A 24,157-nucleotide genomic window follows, 5' to 3' on the forward strand; every position below is an offset into this window, starting at 1 on the left:
GCCTGCCCCTTCACCGCCGTGCCCAGGACACCGGCAGCCACCAGGCGCGCTGGCCGTGAAACCGGGAGACGGCGAGGGCGTGAGGCAAGGGGAGCGGGACAGGCAGCACGGCTGTGCCCTGGCCGGCCCCAGGCTGCTGTCGGAGGGCTGAGGGGCTCGAGGAGCGGTGGGGTCCCTCACCTGTACTTGAGGGGGAACATAAGTGCAAGGAGAGCGCGGCAGGCGTCGGTCAGCCTCTGGTAACTGCTGGAGAGGAACAGGATCTTGTGTTCAGTAAGCGCTGCGCAGAAGAGATACAGCACGTTGGTGATGCCTGGGGAGAAAGGGAGAGAGAGCGCTTAGAAATGAGGGTTCCCCTCTCACGGCCCCCCCCCCCCCCCAACCCCCCGGAGACCGCTAATCCCCACCCGGGCTGGATCCCACTCCCCATCTCCCCATTCTGCGTAACAGGGGAGCTCAACATCCTCCCAGCGAGCCACTTCTGGGCGCCCCAAGGGAGCCCCTCTCCTGAGAGACGCTCAGCAGCTCTCCTGAGCTCCCACTGTCCTTTCATCAGAGGCGCAGGGCTAACGGCCGCACCCCTCTGGGCGCTCCTTCCTGCCACCCACGTCTGCGCCCCAGCTGCCAGTCTCCTGCCCTCCCGGGAAAGGGAAGGCAACGCGGGGCCGGGCAGGGCTCAGTCTGAGGCGGCTGCAGCTGGAACAGAGCCCTGGGCTGACCAGCCAGGCTCAGGAGCGCGGTGGGAAGCGACGTGCAGGGAACTCCAGCCCAGGAGTCGGCCAGCTGGCTTTGGCACCCGACCCGATGAGAAGGAGGCGTGGGGAGAAGTCTCACCGAGCTGGCGGAAGAGCAGGGCCACGCTGCAGCTGCTGACGGGAAGCGAGTCATTGATGGGTGTCTGGATCACCTGCCTGTCCCCTGCTCCCAGAGAGATCGTCCTCTGCAAGGGAAAACAGACCCCGTCACCCAAGCGAGGGGCGAGCACAAGCATCGAGGGCAAGCCAGCTTCATCAAGGGCAAGGCAGCTGCACTGGGGGCAAACCAGCTGCATCGAGGGCAAGCCAAGTGGAGCCAGCAGCAGCCCGAATCCCCCGGTGGGCAGGGCCAGGGCGACTGTGCCCTCGCACAACCCTCGCACCCCACGGGGCAGTGTGTCCCACTGCAGGGAGGGGACCCTGGCACAACACAGCTCGCGTGCTTGCCTGGGGCCAGGGGCGAGGGGGAGGAATGAGACTGGCTGAGGCAGCCGGCAGTCCCGGCCAGCACGAGCAGCGTCCTGACGGCTGGCAGAAGGCGGCAGCGAGCCCCACGCCCCACGCTGTGCCGTAGCACGCGAGGGCTCACCAGGACCTTGCCCCCCTCCAGGGGAACAGCTCCCAGCCAGCACTGCCGGGCAAGGGAGCAGCACCGGCTCCGCAGCCTCTCCGGGTGCCTCGCCCAGGCAGCCTGAGCAGGCCCTGAGGGCTCCTGGAAGAGGGGCTGGGCACGGACAGACCGGGCACATCACTGCTTCTCCGATGCAATTTTTTTCCCAGAGGCACGGGGAAGCCTACACGTCCCCACCCTCTCTCCCGGCCGCAGGGGCTGGGGCAGGACCAGGTCAGTGGCCCTCTTCTCTTTCACACCTCTCTAGGGAAAACCCTGCAAGAGCAGGTTTCGCCGTGCAGCCCACCGCCTCGCTCGGCCCCCTGCAGCCACAAGAGCCCACGCCACCGCAGCAGCCCAGAAACGCGGTTCCGGAGGCGGCCGTCGTGGCGGAGCAGAGCGAGCACCCCCGCCACGGCCTTCCAGACCAGGCCACCCCGTTTTCACAACCCCCTCCCCCCCCCCCCGGAGAACGCACTCACGAGAGGCAAACGGCGCGCAGCCCGCCTGCCGCGGTGCGGGAACGCAACCCCCTTCCCCAGAGCCCAGGGACACGCTCCCCGCTGCCTGTCAGCGCAACACACGCCGACGCGGGCGCGCCCGAGGGTGCCCGGGCCTCCACCGCTGCAGCGTGTGCCACCCTCGAGAACAGTAAGAGAGAGGCTGCTAACGAGGAGACAGACCCAACAAAAGAAAAGGTGTGCGTACCGCTGCTTCGTCGTCCGCGTCAAGCTGAGGCAGGGACAGACAGAGATGGCACAGTCAGTTAGAAACACACAAAGACAGCGAGCCAACAGGGAAGACGAACACAGGCAGAGGCCACAAGCGGGGACAGACACCCTCGGAGAGGAGCGATGCACGGGCACACGAAGCAAAAGCAACAGCTACTACACTGGAACAGAGCGTTTGGACACGGCAGAACAGGTCGAGCACGGGAAGGGACGCGCCACCAACAAACTCCTCCCTGTAGCACACTACTTGCTCCCAGAGCACAGCCCGATCCTGCAAGAACTGGGAGGCGACGAATTATCGTGCCAAAAAGCGCTGTTCCGTGAGCCACAGCGGCTCGAGGAGCCGCCCTGGTCCCAACCAACAGCCTCTCCTCTCCTGCACCGCGGCTTACACGTCCCGCCGGGGAGGAACCAGACGGAGTCGGACAGATCCGGGCAGATCCTGCAGGAACGTTACTGCTCTCACCCTCAGCCAGAGCAAACCCGGGACGCTTGGCACACAGCCCCAGCGCCCTGGGCCTGGGCAGCACCCTGCTTGCTTCTCCGGGGGACTCGGATGTGACTGGCAGGCACCCCTCTCCCGCAAATACCGGGAGCACTGCCGGGCCCTCCCGGGAGCCGCGGCGCTCTGCCTTTCTCGAGGAAGCACCAGCGGGAGGCACCCCCCCCCCCCCCCCCCAAGAAGCCTGCCCAGATGTGATGCGGGGGTTCAGGCTCCCCTCGGGGTGACGAGTGGGGTCTGTAGTGCTGCCCCAGCCTCGCCGAGGGCTCCTCCACCTGGGTGCAGCCTGGGTGTGGGAGAACTAGACGGCATTTTTTGCTGGGGGAAGCGGAGCTCAGCTGAAAGCGAAGCCACTGCAGGAGCCACGTGCACGTCCACGGTTACGTTCCAGGTGTTAGCGTGGCAGAAGAGCTCCAGGGTGTCACGCTGCTGTCCCCCAAATGCCTCCTGCCAGAGGGTCCAGCTGGAGCCCTCTCCACTTCTGCCATCCCCAAGTCAGCTTCAGTCAGCCCTTCCTCACCCATCTGCTGCTCCCAGGAGCGGGACCGAGCCCAGCTGGCCCTCCCAGAGCGGGAGGGGGGCTGCTCAGGGGCAAAACCAGGGGGGTTATCTTTGATGGCCTCAGTTCCGGGCACAGGGGAGGCTGTTGCTCCTTGAGCCCTGGCCATCAGAGACGCCGGCCCTGCACAGGCACAAGCCAGTGGTTCGCGGAGAGAGCTCCAAGCTGCTCATCTGGCAAACGTCAGCCTTGCTTGGCCCGTCTCCCTAAAGCTGACTCGTCCCCACTCTCACAGATGGCCCGTGACCACTTGGCTCCGGAGCAGCTCTCCAGGCAATCAGAGGGGGCTGAGTGGAGGAACAAGACCTCCCTGAGAGAGGAGTGACCAGAGACCATGGCAATTGTTTGCACAGATCGATTGGTGACTACGTAAGCCAGCTGCTGGTCGAGCCACCCTCCTGGAGGGAGCAAGGAGCCAAGACCAAGCTGCCTAGTCACAGCAAGCTGTAGCTAAGCGAAGCAGCAAGACCTTCTCAGCTGATCGGCTCCAAATCACAGAGGTTTGTTGTTTCTACTCCTAAGCACTTGGGAAGGAGCTGCCTGCACTAGCCAAGCACCTGCCAGCAGCAGTGCACTGGGGCAGCGCCTCCGTTGCCAGTGCACTGAGCCAGACTCTGCCCCATCAGCCTTGCTCAGCTCACCCCACGCAGCGAAACCAGAATACAGCTGGGGCAAACATCCCTGCTTCTGTCAGCGCTGCTGAGGAGGCAGAAGCACGGAGAGGTAGGAGGGAAGGGCAGGGTACCCACCTGAGCTCCCCCGGTGATGGGGATGGTACACGTCAGGAGGTTCCCAATGACGTTCTCCAAGGACACGCTCAGCCCGTCCACGTAGATGGTGTAGATCAACCCCAGGCTGTTCTGGAGAGGAAAGCACAGCACAGCTGAGCATCCCGCTGGGAAGCAGCCGCGTACTGGGGGGGCTCCAGTCTGGAGCGCCGTCGCAGGGAGGAGCCCCCAGTGCTCGCCTCCAGAGAGAAGCACACCCCGTGACAGTCAACTCCTGGGTGCAGTGCTCGAGGTCTTCCCCCGCAGACCCCTCTCACAGAGTCCTCAGCAGCGGGGGCAGGATATTTAGCACGTGCTCAGATTGCTTCCAGCCAGCAGCACAGCCCGTCCCAGCACCCGCCCCCCACCAGAGCTGTCCCCAGACGTGCTGCCCGGACTCCGGCTCAGCAGCAGCAGCAGCGCCGAGGGGGTTCAAAAGCCCCACGGAGAGAGGTGACTGCAAACAGCTGGACTTCTCCAGCACCCCAAGCACTCCCGGCCCCTGTCAGATTTGCATCAAGTCTCAAAAACCCCAAGGAAGGGGTGGGAAGGAGACCCACTCCTCTGCCGAGGGCTGGCCCAGACACCCAGCCGGGCCCTGCTCCGCTTGCTGTCTGCCCGCCGGGCACGTCTGGGAAGCAGCACCAGCTCCAGCACGGAGGGGCTGAGGGGACACAAGCACAGTTCGACACAGCTGTAATACACAGATGAATAAAGAATTTGAGGAATTTGTCTCCAAGGAACCCTCTGGGCGTTTTTTTTTTTTTTTAACTCAAACCATTTCCCCACGACAGTGAGGAAAAGAGAAAGCACAAACAGGCTTTGGAGAGAAGGGGCCAGGCAGGCGACTGCACACTGTAATAACTGAGTGCAGAGCAAGCTCACGTTCCTGCACGGTCAGGAGCAGCGGTGAAGGCTCCCGGCGTCACACGTGTGTGGCCTGACCTCACCCCGAGCGAGGGGCAGACTCTCAGGGCAGCATCGTGCTGAGCGAGAGGACCAGCAGGTCCCGGGCTCGGGCTACAGAGACCTCTCGTCCGAGAAGAGAAGGAGCCACAACCACCTGAGCCTTGTGCTGGGGAAGTAAGGGGCTGCACTGCAAATTCAGCCAGCAAAATCCATCCGTCCAGGCAGAGGGCAGAGCTCCCTCCCACCGGGAGCAGCAGCGCCCGAGGCAAACCCCGCTCAGAGACCTCTTTGGCGGCGGGGGAGACGACCCAGGGCCCAGAACAACAGGACTGCGGCGCTCTTGTCGCTCATCTGCTCCTCAGAGATCACCAAGGTGGATAATTCAAGCCACTGAGCAGAGAAGTCCAGCAGCCAAAGGCGCGGTGCAAACGTTACGGGGGCTCCTAACACACCCAGGCAGGGAAGAGGAGTGGTGAGGTATGCAGCGACCAGGAGGGGCCGGGAACCTTTTCAGTGGGGGTCCCCAGGGCAGAGGCTCTGGCAGGAAACGTCTGGGTTTTGGAACGAGCTGGCCGACCCGCTTCCCCCCAGAGCCGCCCCCAAGCTCCAGGCGCCGCAGCCCGACTGGTCTCCCTCTGCTCTCCCAGGCGAACAAGCTCCCGTGTGTCGGAGGATCCCAGCTGCACGGAAGGCCAGGCGTGGCAAACCCCATCCCAGGCGCGAGGATGACCAGACGATGCAGCTGCTCGCAACGAGGGAAATGGGCTGATGGTGCAGGCTCCTTTCTGGTCGCCCGCGCCCCTCTGTCTCGGTCCCGCTGCTCCCGCTGGCTGGGAGGGAGTTGCTGTTCACCACCACCCATCAGCCAGACAGGCTGGACTTCGCCTCCCACAACTTTCCCAATAAAGTACCTGAGTATACGGACATTTTTACTGCGAGGGTGGTTGAACACTGGCACGGGTTGCCCAGGGAAGTTGTACAGTCTCCACCCTTGGAGGTATTCAAAACTCAAACTGGACGACAGCTGGACCAGGGGTTGAGCCCGAGGCCTCCCAAGGTGCCTCCAACCCCAGTTACGTGGTTTGGGGCTGTGACTCCGCGACGCCCAAAGGTTCTGCCGTTTGAGGCAGCTCCAGGCCAGAGAACAGAGCGATTGTTTCCCCGCTGTCAGTTATTAATGCCTTGAGCACGGACGGCCCTGGGGGAGCACCGTGTGTGCCCATTCACAGAGCGGGCTGGGAACACCAGGTTCAAGAACGGGGCAGGGCCTGGCAGCGAAATCCTCACAGTGGGAGGCAAAAAGGGAAGGAGGCAGCCTGGCCTGGTGGAGGACGCTGCCCTCCAAGCCCCGCACCTGGGCAAGCCAGCGCCGAGCCCACCGTAAATGCCAGGGGGGGTTCCTTCAGCCCGAGGGAGCAGCACGGCAGCCAGGGGGGGGGGGGGGCTGCCCGCACCCCGCCTGCCCCAGCCGCAGCGCCGCGGACACAATACCCACGGAGGCAGTTTGTAACCACGCCAGCCTGCAGCCCGTGCCCTCCCAAACCCTTCACAGCCACATCATGCGGCACTCCTAAAGAAAATAAAGGTGGCAGAAGGTAAATGCTCCCACAGGAACGGGCTGTTCTTCAGGGATTTTCTATTAATAAAACCGGGTCGAGGCCACCAGCTGCCTGGCGTGGCCGTGCCCCTGCTTTGCTGCTCTGCAGCAGCCGTTCGGGTTCAGTGTGCAGCTGCCGGCCCGGGACGGGCCGCTCTCCCACGGGGTGCTGTGCCAGGGTGCTCCTGGCAGTGCCTGCCTGGCTCCGGGGCGCTCCCGGAGCCACAAAGTCTTTAGCAGCAGGGGCCCAGCTCCCCCCACCCCAGCCCCAGCGCATTTCGGACTTACCCTGAACACCTCCGCATGGTCCAGCCGCGACACCAGCACCAAGCTTTTGGGAGCAAAGAGCTGCGCGGGTTGGACGGGAGACGATGGCTCCTCTTCCTCCTCTTCCTCCCCCTCGCCATTCCTGGGGTGGCTCTGAGGCTGGGGAGACACACAGCACCAAGGTCCCAGGGTTAGAAAAAGCGATGCTCTTCCCACCCCTAAGCCTGACGCCGGGGCTCGGATTCCTCCGACACGGGGAGAGCAGGAACCACCGGCCAAAGCCGAAGGCGGCCGGACGCTTCCCCGCCAGCGCGGCTGCCCGCCCTCCCCAACCCGCCCGCGGGGGCCGGCGGTACCTGCGCGCTCTCGACGGCCTCCCAGAAGGTGAAGCAGGCGCAGTAATGCCGCTCCGAGTTGATGTCGGTCAGCACGGCCACGAAGAAGGTGGGGGGGTTCCTCTCCGTGAAGAGCTGCCAGCCGCTGGGCTGGCAGAACTGCAAGAGAGGGCAGGGGAGGGTGGTCGGAGGGGGGGCTGGCCTGCCCCCGCCGCTGCCCTCGCTCCCCGCGTCGCCGCGGCGGCGGGAGCCAGGAGCTCAGAGAGGCTGGATGATGCAAAAGCAAACCGCCAGGTCCCAACGGCACCGGCTCCCGGGGACAGGCAGCTTGGTGTGGCGGCACATCGCAGCTGGGAAGAAGGGTGGGGGGACAGCCCGGCTGAGCTGGGGACCCCCCCCACCACCCTGCACCCGTCTTAGAGCCGCCGGAGCTGCGAGGAGCTGGGCTGCATGAGGCAGCTGCCTGCGGCCGGCATCGGGCCCGCGGGGCTCGCCAGGCCCTGCGAGCTCCCCGCAGCCCACCCGGGGTCCCCGGGCTCTGCTCCGGGAGGTGGCACTCCTCCCCTGGGGCTCACCAGGCCCTGCGAGCTCCCCGCAGCCCACCCGGGGTCCCCGGGCTCTGCTCCGGGAGGTGGCACTCCTCCCCCGGGGCAGGCAGCTGGAAAACACCGGCCCAGGCTGCGGCAGCACCACGCTGCGGGCAGCTCCCAGCGCAGCTTTACCGGTTGCTGGGGACTTTCCAAACACCCTCCCAGGGCCGGTGGGTAATTCCAGCCAGCAGCCCCAGGACTCCTCCCGGGCTGTGATTCCTCAAGGGATTGCTCTGTATTTCCTCAGCATCTGCATTTGGCTGGTGAGGAGCTGTGGAAAATTCCCGACGCTGCTGGGATCTCAGGGAGAGCAGGACAGCTCAGCTCCTTCTGGGGCCGTGGCCCAACGCCCTCTGAAGATGCAACTTGAGCAAAACTGGAGATGAGAATGAAGTGGCAACAGGGCCGTGTTGTCAGGAAGGGCCGACACACCATAAAGCTGCAAAACTCCCTGCTCCAGCCCAGACCCTTGCAAATCAAAGCTGGCTTCGACCTGGTGAAGTTTTCCGGCTGCTCACCGTGCCCGTGCTCAGGCGCCACGTGCACGCGCACGCCGCTGCACAGACCCTGCCCTGCTCCCCTCCTGCGGGCAGCTCTGAGAGCTTCTCATCAGCCACACAGCCCGAGCTCGGCTTTCTCCAGCTGCCCGGGTCCAGCAGCGGGAAGGGGGTGAGGCAAAACCCCTCGTGGAGCCGCTTCCCAGACTGCCACGGATGTCCCCGCAAACCCGTGTCCCAAGGCCTCTCCTTCCTGGTGCCAGTTTCAAACGGGGCTGCCTCCTGCCCGGCTCCCATCAGCGCGCAGGACGGAGGAAACGGCTCGGCAGCTATCAGGGTAAGCGCACAGCGTCGCTCCCCCAACCAGACTGCTCCTCTCCTCACTGGGCTCCGCAGCGAACCCGCAGCTCACCGCTCTGCGCCAACATTTCACTGCAGAAACGACGAGACCACCGCGCGCCGAGCTGCTGCCCTCCAGGAGTTTGCTGCCGGGTCCCACCCGGCACTTCCCAACCGCCGCTTCCCGGTGCAAAAAGAGGGATGCACTCCAGGACCGTGGCGTCGGGCACGTCCAAGACAGATGTCAAGTGGGCTCAGCCAGAGGCCTGAGAAATGCCAGTGCAGATCCCCTGGGCTGCTCCTCTACCAGGGAACGCCGGGAGGACACCAGCATCGCCATCACCGGCGGGCACAGGCTCTCTTCTGCTCCCCGGTCACGCTGCCTTTGGTGCCAAGGGGCCGCAGCCCATTCCAGAGGCAATTATGCCACCACTAAAGGGGGACAGGGAAACCACGGCACAGCGCGAACATGAACACACTTCAGCCTCCTCACGCGGGGTTCCACCCACTCGGCCAAGGCACGGCTCCCGCTGCTCTCTGCCCCCGAGGCGTGAGCTCAGCGAGGACGGCTGGAGCCCTCGGGTGCAGGAGGCTCCCGGCACCCACCTGGGCCCCAAGCACCAAGCTGCTCCGGGCCTCTTCCCAAGCCGCGGGATAAGAAGTCAGCTTCCTAAAAACAGCATCGCTGAGAGGACGGGTCGGCTTCAAACCACAGCCCGGACCAGGTCACGCCGCTGGGGCACGCGGCTACGCGGCGGCGGCGCTCACAGCCCAGTGGGATCGCCCCCCGCGCCGCTCGGCCGAGTCACCCTGCAGGCGTCAACCTGGAGCAGCCGCGGGCTCATGAAGCACCGGGCGGGCGGCTGCCCCACCTCCGCAGCCCCTGCCCCATTTCCCCGCCAGACCCTCCAGAAAGGACAAACACCCTCCCTGAAGGACGGGCGTGGGTCGGCTGCCGATTAGAACGAGCGTCCCCGGGCAGCAGCTCGACTGTGACGGGGGGTGACACCCTGGCGCTGCAGCGCTGAAGGTGCCGCAGGTGAGGGAAGACAAAGCCACGGCCCCCCCCCCCCCCGCAGCGATCGGCGCGTCTCCGTGGATCCGCAGGCGCGAGAGGCGAGCTCTTCACCCGCGCCGGGAGGACCCTCCCCCCTGCATTTGGCACCCCCAGCGCTGCCAGCGGTCCCACCCGCTGCCCCCACCACCCGTGGGCGCAGGGACGGGGCGCAGGCTGCCGGGGCTCCGCACAGCGAGTGCTGCAGCGGCGTCCGTCTGTCCGTGCAGCCCAGCTCAGCACCGCCGGGCGCCCGTGGGGAACGAGGGCGAGCTGCAGACAGCCAGAAGGGAAGGGAGTCTCGAATCCTGCCCGCGGGGGGCGTGGATGGCAGCGGCTGACCTGGAGGAGGGTGCCCCAGCCGGGCTGCGCCTCGGCCTCGGCGGAGCAACAGCCCTTCGTTTATTTAGAAGAATCCCACAGGAAGGCAGAGCCGCGTGCTGGGCTCTGCAGACGCTGCCTGGAGCAGTTTTAGCAACAAAACCAACCTCTCGTGACAACACGTGTGTGTGTCTGCCTGTCTGTCTGTCTGGCGAGCCTTGTTTCCCACAGCACTGCACGGATCAGCGCTGCTTTACCACCTCCTCTCCTTCCAGCAGTTACATCACAGGCCTCTCCCGAGTTTGCAAGGACTGATTTTGCAAGGGTCCAACCTGTGATGTCCCAAGACATCCTCCCGGTCACGTATGTCCACCCTGGAGAGCTGAGAGGGCAACGCAACCCCGCGGCAGAGCCGGCTGCCAGGCAGGAGGGACGGCACGCGGAGCCACCAGTGGGGACAAGGAGCTGAGCTGCCCGCTCCACTCTCCCGCCCGGACCCACGGCGAAGCGTGGCGGCACGCTCCTCTCCCCACGCGCCGCCCCCGCGGCCGCCAGCCTGGCACCCCCCGAAGGAAAGATCCGCGGGTCAAGACGGACGCACGGGATGAGGCTCCGCTCGGCCACCGGCACCTCAGCAACGCGAGGCAGCAGAGGAAGCTTTTCTGCGAGCCGCGGAGCGCGCTACCGTCCCCTGGCAGCGGAGACCCCCGGCCAGCCCGGCGGGCCCTGCCCCACCAGCCCCCCCGTTCGGGGCCAGCACCTCTGCCCCGGCGCTCCCGGCAGCCAGGCACCCGACCTCCTACAGACCCGCGCTCACCTTCAGCGAACAGGGAGACTGAGGCTGCAAACACGCAGGCAAGCACCTGCCGGTTGGAAAACAAAAGGATTTCACTGTTTTATCTCAGAGAGTAGCAGAAACCCTCGCGCTCTCCAGCAGCCAGGCGCCAGGAGGGAACGCTGGCGCCTGTGGTGGAGGTTCGGATGTGGCTAGGAGGCACGACAACGCGGTAGCAGCCGGCAGCCACCACCCACGGGCAGCCCCAGACCCGGGAAATACCGCGCCGTGTTAAGCAGGCCTGGGGGGACCGTGGGACAGGAGGACGTAAGGACCAGCGCCGCGGGTGGGAGCCGAGAGCGAGAGCAGGAACGGCACCGGCCCTCGCCGGGGCGGAAGGAACCGCAGCGCACGCTTACAGCCTCCGGCTGCAGCAGGCAACGCGCGCCTCGCTCGGTGCCACCGCAGGCCCTGGAAGCGGCAGCCCCACGCGGGGCTTCCCCCGCAGCAACGCCCCGGGTCTGCCGGCGGCCCCAGGGCCCCGAGACCCCGCTCCCCCGGCCCGCGCACCGCGGGCTCCAGGGCTGCCAGAGGAGTCGGCTCTGCCCTCGGAGGGGAGGATGCTGCAACCGAGGAGACACGCTCACATCCCGTGTCTCTCTCCAGAAGAACTGCCATCCATTAAAATGAGATATATTTGTTTGGAGATGCTGTCAGACGGCACGCAAGGGCAGAAGCTACGAATTCCTGCTCCCTACACACACCAGAGAGCCTTCTCCCCAAAAAGCTGTTAAGAAGCAGCACGGCGGTGACCGCAATGCAATGTCCCACCCAAAACCCCCCAGAGTGGGCTCTGTCTGATTTTCAGAAGCTGCCTTAGTTTCGGAAGCAGCCTCAGTTTCAGCCCTACGTGCTGCTCACCCAAGACACCTCCTGAGAGCTTGTGGGAAGCCTCAGAGCCACCCCCGGCTCCCAACAGGACGGCGCTCCAATTGTTTAAATTCCAGGGATTTTTTGGCTGGACAGTTTGACCCTTGGGAAAAAAGCTTTCCTCTTTCTTGGGACAGTTCCCAAGTCCCCTACAGACAACCAGGAAACACCAGAAAAACAGAATATATCTTTTGCCTCATAAGAAGTCTGACATGGCGCTGGAGTGGCGGTGAGCACGCGGTGGGAAGATGAGCCGGCCACCACGGTGGAGCCCAGCGACTCGCCGCGCTTGCTGGAGGGCACGTGGCACGGCTTGGCAGCTGCCGAAGCCAAGTGCCCAGGACAGGGCAGAGGGACGAGGATGGGGGATCAGCCCCGCTCCACGGGCTGGCTGCTCCTGGCCGGGTACGAGGAGCACGCCAGCAGCTCCTCCGCAAGTGCCACCAGAGCCCCTCGGTGTTCGGCCAAGCCTGGCACGAGAGCTTCGGAGGGCACACGACATGCGGTGTCCCGACCAACAGCCAGAGCTCCCGTGGAAGCTCCCCGGCACCAGAGGCGGGGATGACCCCCAGCTCTGGACGAGGCCACGAAACGCGGGAGGCAGCCGAGAGCAGAACTGAGCCCGGCCAGGCGAGCAGGGCTGGCTGCAGCTCCACCGCTCGGAAAACCGGCGTTAAACAGCTCAGGGCACTCGCCCGGACCATCAGCCGAGACGCCGGCTGGGCCACCACCCCGCCCTGCTACCCAGAGCCCCGCACGCGGAGAGCGCACGCCAGGGATCCCAAGGCGCCCTGACACATCTGCTCTAAGGAAGCGAGCTCCCAAGGCCAAGGCCATCCCCTCACTCGGGCTCGGTGATCCCCGTGCATCCCTTCCAACTTGAGATATTCCACGGTTCTGTTCTCTGATTCATCGAAGCCCGGGGGGGGAGCCCAGGGACCAGGAACGCCCTTTGCTCCACCAGGTGCCCAGGACTCCCTCGGCCAAAACATCCCTCCTGGGGGATGCACAAAAGCCCTTCGGCGAGTCCCGCTGGCGGGCGACTCGGGCCGGGCCCGCGCGAGCAGGGAGCTGCAAACCCCCTGCGCACACCAAGGGAGGCAGGAAGGGCTGGCCCCTGCCGGCTCCTCGCTCCGGGGGGGTGACGTGACGGGGGCTCTCGGCTGGCCGGGGTCCCCGCGCCGACCGCCACGCACCGGCCTCGCGGGCGCCGACACCTCCCGGCACAGCAAAGGTACTTGCCAGGCCTCGAGGCGAGGCCAGCCCCAGCACCACGAGGCTTGCAGGGCAGCAAAGGGACCTCCAAAGCCTCGTCTCCCTCGGGGGGGGGTTGTACTTCAGCTGGGAATAGGGAAGAACTGCAGGGGGGAGGAGGAGACCAGCTTAGCAAGGGGCTTAGTTGAGGAGGGAAAAGGGGTCTGGACAACCGGCAGCCCAACCCACTCGCTCCGGCTGGCAGCAGAGCACCAGCTCCTCCTTCAGAGCTCCCTCAGCAGCAGCACCGGGGTTTGAGAAGAGCTTCCACTCAAGTTTAGCAACCGAGAACAATCCCATTATCCTTGATTAGTTACAAGCCGGTTTGTGAAGAACCCACGCAGTGCGCGGAATCAGACTGGGTGTGCCACTTTACGGGTATGACCCAGCAACGACTGCAACCTCCAAGGACTCGCAACAGCCGGCGAACGTGTCCGGAGGGCTGGGGAAGGGACCCAGGGCCCAGCACACAGAGCACACCCGGGCTGCCGCAGGGAGAGCCGCCGCTGCTGCCGCCAGCCCGGGCAGGGGAGGGTTTGCTGGGCTTGGGAGAGGCCTGCCAGCGGCAGAGCCCTGCTGTTCCTGACGGGGCTGTTTATACTGACACAGCGTCCGTGCGGCGCCTCCAGGAACTGCTCCAGCATCCCGAGCAGCCCAGCCCAGAGGAGTTGGGGGAGCAGCGCGGCCAGGAGAGGAGCCGGCCCCAGGCAGGGCCCGCGGCAGCCCTGGACACCTCTGCCGCAGCCCGGCTGGGAGGCAGCACCCTGGATCCCGTTGTTTTCCAGACCCGGAGCTGCGTCGGGGGGCGAGTGGGAAGCCCTCTCTTGCGGGGTGCCCCGGGCAGACCCCGCAGTGCCCAGCGAGATGTGTGTACGCAGTGCCACGCTGTCACCTGCCCCGCGCGCCGGTCACGCCTCCCCGGGGTCCCGGTCCCGAGGGACGGCACACTCACCAGCTCGATGCCTTGGGGAAAGGGGTTGTCCTCCCAGTCCTTCTCCGGGAAGCGCTGGAGTATCTGTCCCTGTCCATCCCCACTCCCTGCAGAGAGAAGAGGGGCATTAGTGGGCAGGCAGCAGGTACCCGGCCAGCACTGCAGCCTCCAGTAACGCCAGGCTGGAAGCAACACCGGGATGCTCCGGCACTGTGTCAGCCCGACACGGGCAGCACAGAAGAGACCCCAGCCCCCTCCACAAACACAGCTGTAGGGCAGCACTGCCCCTACCGCCGGGCAGAGCAGCGGTTTTATTAGAGTTGTGAGCAAACAGCTCACAAACTTGTTATCTAAAGGCGTGTAACAGACAAAGCAGAAGTGCGGCAGATCTCTGGTCAAGTTTAAGTTTCCTTCCTTGCGTCGCTAACACAAGATCCAACACGCAGACTTTGAGCTGTAAGTCGCTGCTCGTTATCTACAACCTGGCACTTGACGTTTTCCCCAAACGATGGCATCACACCGCCCGGTTTTACTTTCGGGTTCCCCCAGAGCTGCCATTTCCCGGTAGCTCTACGGCACCTGGAGCCTGCCCCGCTGCAGGGGGGAGCGCTCCCACCCACGCCTGCCCACCAGCCCACACCTGCCCAGATGAAAAAACCTGCTCTTCACCCAGATCGTGCCGTGACCTCGCCGGCCAGGCAAGTGCAGAAAACGGCACCCCGGGGCGCAGGCCAGCCCTGAGCCGCCGGTGATCGCGCAGCTCCTGCTACGGGCGCAGCCGGCAAGGCTGGGGGAGCGCCCCCGCGCTGGCCGCATCCTTCCAGCGACCAAGCAGCTCAGGGTAAAAACCCTGCTCCGGTGGATCAAGCTGGAGTCTGGGAATTGAAAATCCTGAGGAGGATTCTGCTCCTGCCCGAGGCCAGGCACAGCCACGGGGCGGGGGGGCAGGCAGCTGCAGTAAAGGGGGGGCTGTCTCAGCCCTGCAGGGCGGCTGTGGGATTACTGCATCCCCTGCATCGCCCCGGGGGACAGCCGCCCCTTGTCCTAATGCCTGCTGCCTTCCGTGTTCCATGGTTGTTATCGATGTTGTATCATGTGCCTCCTGCACAAGCACAGCCGGATTCTGGCCCCGGGCCTGCTGACAGGGTCAGGTAACAGGAGGAGCCTCCCCAGAAGCCGTGCGCGCACCACCGAAGGGCTATTCTCGGCACCTAGACCCGCTTCCACCACTCCACTTACCACCAGCCAGCCACAGCTGAATTTAGCAGAACGAGGCATCAGAAAAGATGCCACTTATAGTCTGAGGACCAAAATGGAAAGGTCAGTGCCAAGCTGTGAAGAAAATAGCATCAAGCGTCGGGTTAACCAAATGTCCCCCCCATGCTCAGACACCACCTCCCCCCCGGACAGGTCCCCGGCGCCGCCGACAGCATCAGTCGCTGCAGGGTGCTCGCGGCCAGATGCACCGAGTAAGATCTGCCTCCTCCCAGCGCAGATGACCCGGCTCAGGCTTCACAGACAAGAAAAACCCTTTTAGACACGCCGGTCGGCATTCCAGCTCTCCGCCAGCCTGCCCCGGCGAGCTCCCTTGGGCACCGTGCCCCCCACCACAGCCCGCTGCACCAGCCCTGCTGCGAGCGCACGCGTCTTCACCTGCACGCTCTTGGTCGCAAGGGGGAACAGATACAAGATCGTCCTCAACACAAACGTAAAAATCGCTCCGGGAGCTGTTTGGAGCAAGGGGAAACGTGGCCCCCTGGGGTTTCTCAAAGCCAAGTGCTGCCATGTTATTTAGCGATCCCCGGGCTACGCGGATCCTGACTTTAGTGACTGGCACTAACAAGCAGCCCGACGTAGGGATTCTGGCCAGCCAAGCTCCTCCGGCAGCCCGGTCCTTGCCTTCCTGCTTCCCACCATTCAGCGCAGGCGGCGTCCAAGCCGCTCGCCGGCCGTATCAGGCCGTGCCATCAGTGCATCCCCCCCTGCGGAGGGGACCCGGGCCAGCCCCGCCGATTCTTCTGCTGTCCCCGGCCGAGATGCCTGGGAAAGCACGTGTGCCTGCGAAGGTCGGCGCTCACGCAGCTGCTTCGCTTCGCGTCTTCCTTCCTGCCTCCTCCCGCCGCCGCGCTGCAAAGAGGCCGCCACGACTTACGGTGACACCTGGGCCCTGCTCCTGGGGCGGCCTGTTACGGTCTGAATTAGCATTAAGCTATATTTGGAAGTTTATGAGATGTTATCATAATACAGGAAATTCTAAATAAGCAAAAAGTTAAAGCACTCAGCTGACACAACACAACCAGATGACCTTAACCCCCCCCCCCGGCAGGCCAGCGGCGAGTGCTGGCACGCTGGGGACGCTCTCCGGGAACGGCCGGTTCTCAGTCTGGCGGGGTCACGGCCAAGCAAGAGCTTCCCCTCTGCTTCCCTCCGTGTCTCTTAAGCAACACGAGCTTGGAGCGACCGTCCTGCAGAGAGCCAGGGCTCCAGCCTCCAGGCCCCGACTCCAGTGTCTGCAGCCCGGTGCTTCCAGTGCCGCGAGGGGCCCGGCAGCCGGTGCTGCTCCCGCCCCGGGGAAGCCGCCGGCTCCGGCCAACAGGGAACCCAACCATGTGGCAGCTCCTCCAGCCGCTTCAGGAGCCGGACCTTCTCCGTGGAGCCTGCCGTGATGACGGAGTGAGGAGGTGTTTTTTAGGCAAAGGATCTTGTCTGGAACATGCCCTTTCCCAGCACTCACACCCAAAGCCCTCCACTCCCAGGTCACCGAAGGCATGGGAGGGCGTCTCACCAAGCGACACAGCGCAACCAGTACAGTCAGTCTCAGGAAATCAGCCTTCCTGCAGGCTCAGACACAACTCTCACACCCCTGAACCTCGACACTTCAGTCTGATGTAACACGGGGGAACAACACAAGAGCAAGAGGTGCTTCAGCCTTCCTCCGCGGGGGCTGGGGGGCTGCCTAGCTCTGCCAGGGGAGAGCGGGGGGATCAGCTCAAACGCAGAAACATTTTGCCAGCTCACCCCAGGTACAGGGAGATGGACCCCAACTTCACCGGTGCTTTGAAGTGTCCTTAGCACAGGCTTCCAAGAGCTGCTCAGTATCTCAAAGCAGAAAATCCTTCAGAAGTTTAGCTGCTTTAAAGCATGATCAAATATTTTACGTTACAAAGCACTGACCACAGTTACTGAGGCGGCTTCCTGCAAAACGATATTAACCTGCAAGGCACGAAGCCATGAAATGCAACCTGCGAGGGGACCTGAAGCTTCTGCCAAGAGAGCACTTACTGCTCAGATCTGCGGTGAGCGCTGCAGCACACCCAAACCGTGCCTGCAAGCCTGCTCCATCAGAAGCAAATCAGGCACCAGCCCTGGACTACGGAGCGGATCGCTAACGGTGCTCCTGGAAGGAGCAGCGATCCACGTAACCCTCACAGGGCTGCGAGTGGTGTCAGAGAGCGGTCGGGCAACCACCCTGCAAGAAGTAGGAGCTATTGCATCAACCAACGCTACGGTCTGACAGACCTGCCAGCACATCCCTCAGCACCGCTCCCTTCTCCTGCACAGCGAGCTGGGGGCCGCGGGGGCGCGGCTGCCGAGGGCTGGCTGCTGCACGGTGTCGGGGAGAAAAACACGTGTTCTCCCTAGAGAAGCCCCATGCAAGAGGTTCTCACCCCAAACGGGCGGGCTGTGTTGGTCGCAAACCAGCACCCGACTACCCAGGGTGGCTGGAGCTAAAACCCAAAGCCACTCCGTTCGGCTGCCGTGGCGAACCCGCGATGAGATCGGGTTGGGGGCGGCGGGGTGGGCAGAGCGGGGCTCTGGCGGGCTCCTCGCTGCCCCTCTGCAGCTCCCCGGGGCGACGGGGAGCAGCACAGCCCCGCTGCAGCCCGGCAGAGCTGAGCCCTGCCCGCATCACGCTCCGGCACCTGGCTGCGTGACGCCTGTGATGAGAAAGCGAGGGCAGGAAGCTCCGCCGGTGCACGCCTGCCCAGCCAACCCGCCAGGGGCGAGGGAGCGAGCTGCCCGAGCTGCGACCCCTGCTGCGACCCCTGCTGCGACCCCTGCTGCGACCCGTGCTGCGACCCGTGCTGCGACCCGTGCTGCGACCCCTGCTGCGACCCGTGCTGCGACCCCTGCTGCGACCTGTGCTGCGACCCCTGCTGCGACCCCTGCTGCGACCCCTGCTGCGACCCCTGCTGCGACCCCTGCTGCGACCCGTGCTGCGACCCCTGCTGCGACCCGTGCTGCGACCCCTGCTGCGACCCCTGCTGCGGCCCGTGCTGCGACCCCTGCTGCGACCCCTGCTGTGACCCCTGCTGCGACCCGTGCTGCGACCCCTGCTGCGACCTGTGCTGCGACCCCTGCTGCGACCCCTGCTGCGACCCCTGCTGCGACCCCTGCTGCGACCCCTGCTGCAACCCCTGCTGCGACCCCTGCTGCGACCCCTGCTGCGACCCCTGCTGCGACCCGTGCTGCGACCCCTGCTGCGACCTGTGCTGCGACCCCTGCTGCGACCCCTGCTGCGACCCCTGCTGCGACCCCTGCTGCGACCCCTGCTGCGGCCCGTGCTGCGAGCCCTGCTGCGACCCCTGCTGCGACCCGTGCTGCGACCCCTGCTGCGACCCGTGCTGCGACCCGTGCTGCGACCCCCGCTGCGACCCGTGCTGCGAGCCCTGCTGCGACCTCTGCTGCGACCCGTGCTGCGACCCGTGCTGCGACCCGTGCTGCGACCCCTGCTGCGACCCCTGCTGCGACCCCTGCTGCGACCCCTGCTGCGACCCCTGCTGCGACCCGTGCTGCGACCCCTGCTGCGACCCCTGCTGCGACCCCTGCTGCGACCCGTGCTGCGACCCCTGCTGCGACCCCTGCTGCGACCCCTGCTGCGACCCGTGCTGCGACCCCTGCTGCGACCCCTGCTGCGACCCCTGCTGCGACCCGTGCTGCGACCCCTGCTGCGACCCCTGCTGCGACCCCTGCTGCGACCCCTGCTGCGACCCCTGCTGCAACTCCTGCTGCGACCCCTGCTGCAACCCCTGCTGCGACCCCTGCTGCAACCCCTGCTGCGACCCCTGCTGCGACCCCTGCTGCAACCCCTGCTGCAACCCCTGCTGCAACCCCTGCTGCGACCCCTGCAAGGCCTCGGGAGGCATCGGCGGCTCCGCGCGGCGGGCAGAGGCCGTGCCGTGGGACGGAGCCGCAGAGGCTGCGGTCTGACCCCGCGGCGCCGGGCGCAGGGGAGCTGCAGGCTGCCCCCACGCCCCCCGCCCACAAACCACCAAGCCACGCGGGACGAGCTCCCGCGGCTCCCCTAGGCATCACGGGCAGCTCTGGCCCCCCTCCCCACACCTCCCCGTCTCTTCCTCCGTGCGATGGAATTCACTTTTTTAGGACGAAATCATTCAGCAGCTTCAAAAGAAGAAAGGGAAAGAGCGCACACAATTTCAGTCAGCACCTCCCGGTTCGCCCAAGCGGGGACGAGCAGGCGAGAAGCTGCAGCCCCCTCAGCCGGACCCTCGCGGGGACGGGCACCTACAGCCCGACAGCTCCCACCGAGCCCTGAGCTGCACGGCTCTGCTCTCGGACACGCCAACCGGGAAATGCAGTTTTATTTTTCCCTGTAACATCCACACCTGCTGTTGTTTCGCTTTCGGATATAACCACTACAGCCAAGTCATCACCGGCTCTTCTCTCCCCTGCTCTGCCCGTCACGCCTCAGCCCCAAGAGAGCAGTTTCAGGGACAGGCTCCACACAAAACCCCTTCTCCGGCTCGTTTCTCCCATTTTCAGTACGAGAGAAGCACCTCTGAGATCTTCCCGAGTTGTGTGATCGTCACATCCAGGCTTCTGTGCTCACCCCACTGGCCTCACAGTTTCCTACGAGACTTACCAGGATGGGAAAGGCAGGACACCACTGAGCACTCCTGTTAACTGGGAGCCAGTGATGGCAGGAGTGGGGGAGCTGGGATATTCTAGCTCAGGGACATCGGCTCCTCCTTCCTGGAGAGCAGGGAGAAGCTTTGGGGGATTTATAACACAACGGAGAGAAAGAATAAGGCAGAAACAGGGATTCAGAAAGGAGTCCGGCAGGCCATCCTCATCCCGGAGACCGAGGTCCTCCCCCCGTCCCACCAAACCCACCGCACCGGCGGGCACAGCAGCCCCAGAACAACAGACGAGTGTCTGCTCGGGGGACAACGACGGCACTGTTCCCTCATTACATATTTATGAAAGGCGCACGAAGAATGGCTTTTCTATGGAGAAAAACAAAAGCGCTGTGTGCAGGGCCGGGGCTGGCCCCACGTCTGCCACTGTCCTGGGTGCCCGAGCCCTCCCCGGGGAAAGCCCACCCACCCCAAACCGGCCGAGCAGACTGCCCTCGTCCCCACAGCCCGGCCACGAGCGATGTCCCACCCGGCACGGGAGGAGAACACCCCTGTCCCCACACCACCACACGGCCCCGGCCGTGCCAACCAGGGCTGGCAGCACTGGAGCGTGCCACCCACCCGCGATGTCCACTCACACCACCCACCCGTGCTGTCATCTTGTGCCACCCACCCGCGATGCCCACTCACACCACCCACCCGTGCTGTCACCTTGTGCCACCCACCCGCGATGTCCACTCACACCACCCACCCGTGCTGTCATCTTGTGCCACCCACCCGCGATGCCCACTCACACCACCCACCCGTGCTGTCATCTTGTGCCACCCACCCGCGATGCCCACTCACACCACCCACCCGTGCTGTCACCTTGTGCCACCCACCCGCGATGCCCACTCACACCACCCACCCGTGCTGTCATCTTGTGCCACCCACCCGCGATGTCCACTCACACCACCCACCCGTGCTGTCATCTTGTGCCACCCACCCGCGATGCCCACTCACACCACCCACCCGTGCTGTCATCTTGTGCCACCCACCCGCGATGTCCACTCACACCACCCACCCCTGCTGTCATCTTGTGCCACCCACCCGCGATGCCCACTCACACCACCCACCCGTGCTGTCGTCTTGTGCCACCCACCCGCGATGCCCACTCACACCACCCACCCCTGCTGTCATCTTGTGCCACCCACCCGCGATGCCCACTCACACCACCCACCCGTGCTGTCATCTTGTGCCACCCACCCGCGATGTCCACTCACACCACCCACCCGTGCTGTCATCTTGTGCCACCCACCCGCGATGCCCACTCACACCACCCACCCGTGCTGTCATCTTGTGCCACCCACCCGCGATGCCCACTCACACCACCCACCCGTGCTGTCGTCTTGTGCCACCCACCCGCGATGTCCACTCACACCACCCACCCGTGCTGTCGTCTTGTGCCACCCACCCGCGATGCCCACTCACACCACCCACCCGTGCTGTCACCTTGTGCCACCCACCCGCGATGCCCACTCACACCACCCACCCGTGCTGTCATCTTGTGCCACCCACCCGCGATGCCCACTCACACCACCCACCCCTGCTGTCATCTTGTGCCACCCACCCGCGATGCCCACTCACACCACCCACCCGTGCTGTCGTCTTGTGCCACCCACCCGCGATGCCCACTCACACCACCCACCCGTGCTGTCATCTTGTGCCACCCACCCGCGATGCCCACTCACACCACCCACCCGTGCTGTCATCTTGTGCCACCCACCCGCGATGCCCACTCACACCACCCACCCGTGCTGTCATCTTGTGCCACCCACCCGCGATGCCCACTCACACCACCCACCCGTGCTGTCATCTTGTGCCACCCACCCGCGATGCCCACTCACACCACCCACCCGTGCTGTCATCTTGTGCCACCCACCCGCGATGCCCACTCACACCACCCACCCGTGCTGTCATCTTGTGCCACCCACCCGCGATGTCCACTCACACCACCCACCCGTGCTGTCACCTTGTGCCACCCACCCGCGATGTCCACTCACACCACCCACCCGTGCTGTCGTCTTGTGCCACCCACCCGCGATGCCCACTCACACCACCCACCCGTGCTGTCACCTTGTGCCACCCACCCGCGATGCCCACTCACACCACCCACCCGCGCTGTCATCTTGTGCCACCCACCCGCGATGCCCACTCACACCACCCACCCGTGCTGTCATCTTGTGCCACCCACCCGCGATGCCCACTCACACCACCCACCCGTGCTGTCACCTTGTGCCACCCACCCGCGATGCCCACTCACACCACCCACCCGCGCTGTCATCTTGTGCCACCCACCCGCGATGCCCACTCACACCACCCACCCGTGCTGTCATCTTGTGCCACCCACCCGCGATGCCCACTCACACCACCCACCCGTGCTGTCATCTTGTGCCACCCACCCGCGATGCCCACTCACACCACCCACCCGTGCTGTCATCTTGTGCCACCCACCCGCGATGCCCACTCACACCACCCACCCGTGCTGTCATCTTGTGCCACCCACCCGCGATGCCCACTCACACCACCCACCCGTGCTGTCATCTTGTGCCACCCACCCGTGATGTCCACTCACACCACCCACCCGTGCTGTCACCTTGTGCCACCCACCCGCGATGTCCACTCACACCACCCACCCGTGCTGTCATCTTGTGCCACCCACCCGCGATGCCCACTCACACCACCCACCCGTGCTGTCACCTTGTGCCACCCACCCGCGATGTCCACTCACACCACCCACCCGTGCTGTCATCTTGTGCCACCCACCCGCGATGCCCACTCACACCACCCACCCGTGCTGTCATCTTGTGCCACCCACCCGCGATGTCCACTCACACCACCCACCCGTGCTGTCATCTTGTGCCACCCACCCGCGATGTCCACCCGTGCGGACCCCCACTGGCCCCTCCAGCTCTCCAGCAAGCCAGAGCAGCCACTAATCCCAACAAATGAATCATCCACACGTTCTCCTTCACTTCATGTTTTAGTGCAACTTCGCAGGAGAAACTCGGGAAGAGACAAAGCTCAGCCCTTTCCCAGAGGGCAGCAACACCAGGTGCCCACGCGGCAGCCACATCGGCGGTGCCTCGCTCCCGGCCACGGAGCGGGGACACGTTTGGACCAGACACAGAACGTGTCCCCAGCAGCGAGGCTGCAGGGCGACGCAGAAACTTTCAGCTCTCGCAAAAGTCATTTTGACGGTGTTTAAGGCAAAAGTGCCCACAACGAGACAAAGTCGCACCCAGAACACCAATTCCTATCCTGGGTACACTTAAAGAAAAAAAAAAAAATTTAGGGGAAAAAATGAACTCATTCGGTGTTTAATGATTGCCTTGGCGATCTCTGAGGATACGTTTGACTCTCTGTAAACACAACATGATAACGATCGGAAGGACAAACAGTTTGGGATGGGACCGAATGCGGAACTGGGTGGCAAAGCAAACTGCCTACACGCAACCCCGAGCAAAACACGACCAGCTCATCGCTGGGCGAGTTCCTTCCAGCCGTGGAACACCTCCCAGAGGCAGGCAAAGCACTCCGTTCTTGGGTCACTGGCTCCCAGGTGAAACATCCTCGAGAAGAGTCAGTGGGAATGGCCCAGCCCGGCCGGCGCAGGGTGGTGAGCACCCGCTCGTGTTTTCCCAGCCCAGCGCTTCCACTGAAAGTCACGACTCTGCGAGGCTCTTCTGGAGAGGCCGCTTAGCAACGCGGTGTTTATAGAAGAGCTAAAATTAAAGCCTCTGAAGAACTGGACGGCGTCGTTGTCCCTTACAGAGCTCCTCACCGTTCTATTTTCACACCGCTCCTTCCCTGAGCCCCCGAGCTGTCATTACCTCCCTCAAACCTGTTCTTACTCACTCTCAAATTAAGGCTGAGAAGTGTCGGCGAGACAGCCCATCGCGCCGGCCCGGCCCGCACCGCGCTGCAGGGGGGCGGCGAGGCAGCGCCGGGACCTGCGAGGTGCAAACTCGCCGGGGTCGGACAGGCTGGCAAAGCCCTGTGGGGCAAGGAGCCGTGGCTGGCGAAGCCCGGGGCCGCGGGGCCGGGGGCTCTCCCAGCGAGGCAGAACCCACTGCTCTGGCCCAAGCACGGCGCTTCCAGGCTGGCACTCAGCTGCCCCGACACACGCCCCGGAGAGCTGAGCGGGTCGGGAAAGATCCCGGGACCTGGGGCCGGTGCAGTGAAGGGGGGAGCAGCTCGGCAGGACCCCCCGTTCAGCATGAAATAAATATGAAATAAATCGTCCTGGGCAGGGAGCAGGGGAGAAAGATTTACTACCATCTACAAAACAAACCGCAGATTTGGAGACTAGGCACGGCACATGCTGATACGGAGCGTCGGTCTTTTGTAAAGCTTTACTGTTCCTCGAGCAGATGCCAAGAGGAAAGCTGTATTTATCTTTAGAAACATTAAGGCATAAGAGGAAGTAATTAAAAAAAAAAAAAAAAAATCCGTCCGTTTCCGAGAGCTCGTCCCAGGAAAGTGCTGTTTGGGGCCCGGAGGGTTACTGGCAGGG

At 64.5% G+C, this 24,157-nt stretch overlaps 1 protein-coding gene across 11 annotated transcripts in view; it reads right to left on the reverse strand.

The window, feature by feature from the left end:
- Positions 1 to 24,157, reverse strand: part of SBF1 (SET binding factor 1) — an 87,635-nt gene that overhangs the window by 23,807 nt on the left and 39,671 nt on the right. For 6 of the 11 annotated variants that reach the window (XM_042792033.1, XM_042792028.1, XM_042792031.1 and 3 more), the window contains exons 2-8: positions 13,745 to 13,830; positions 7,054 to 7,191; positions 6,719 to 6,856; positions 3,907 to 4,017; positions 2,074 to 2,097; positions 835 to 940; positions 181 to 313 (exon numbers count right to left, since the gene is read on the reverse strand). In XM_042792033.1, coding sequence (XP_042647967.1) covers positions 181 to 313; positions 835 to 940; positions 2,074 to 2,097; positions 3,907 to 4,017; positions 6,719 to 6,856; positions 7,054 to 7,191; positions 13,745 to 13,830 — 736 coding nt within the window. The remainder of the gene's footprint in view (positions 1 to 180; positions 314 to 834; positions 941 to 2,073; positions 2,098 to 3,906; positions 4,018 to 6,718; positions 6,857 to 7,053; positions 7,192 to 13,744; positions 13,831 to 24,157) is intronic. The other 5 variants (XM_042792034.1, XM_042792032.1, XM_042792035.1 and 2 more) reach the window with 1 other exon arrangement.

The sequence above is a fragment of the Tyto alba genome, unplaced genomic scaffold (assembly GCF_018691265.1).
Source record: "Tyto alba isolate M040663 unplaced genomic scaffold, T.alba_DEE_v4.0 Super-Scaffold_2, whole genome shotgun sequence".
Taxonomy (NCBI): Eukaryota; Metazoa; Chordata; class Aves; order Strigiformes; family Tytonidae; genus Tyto; species Tyto alba.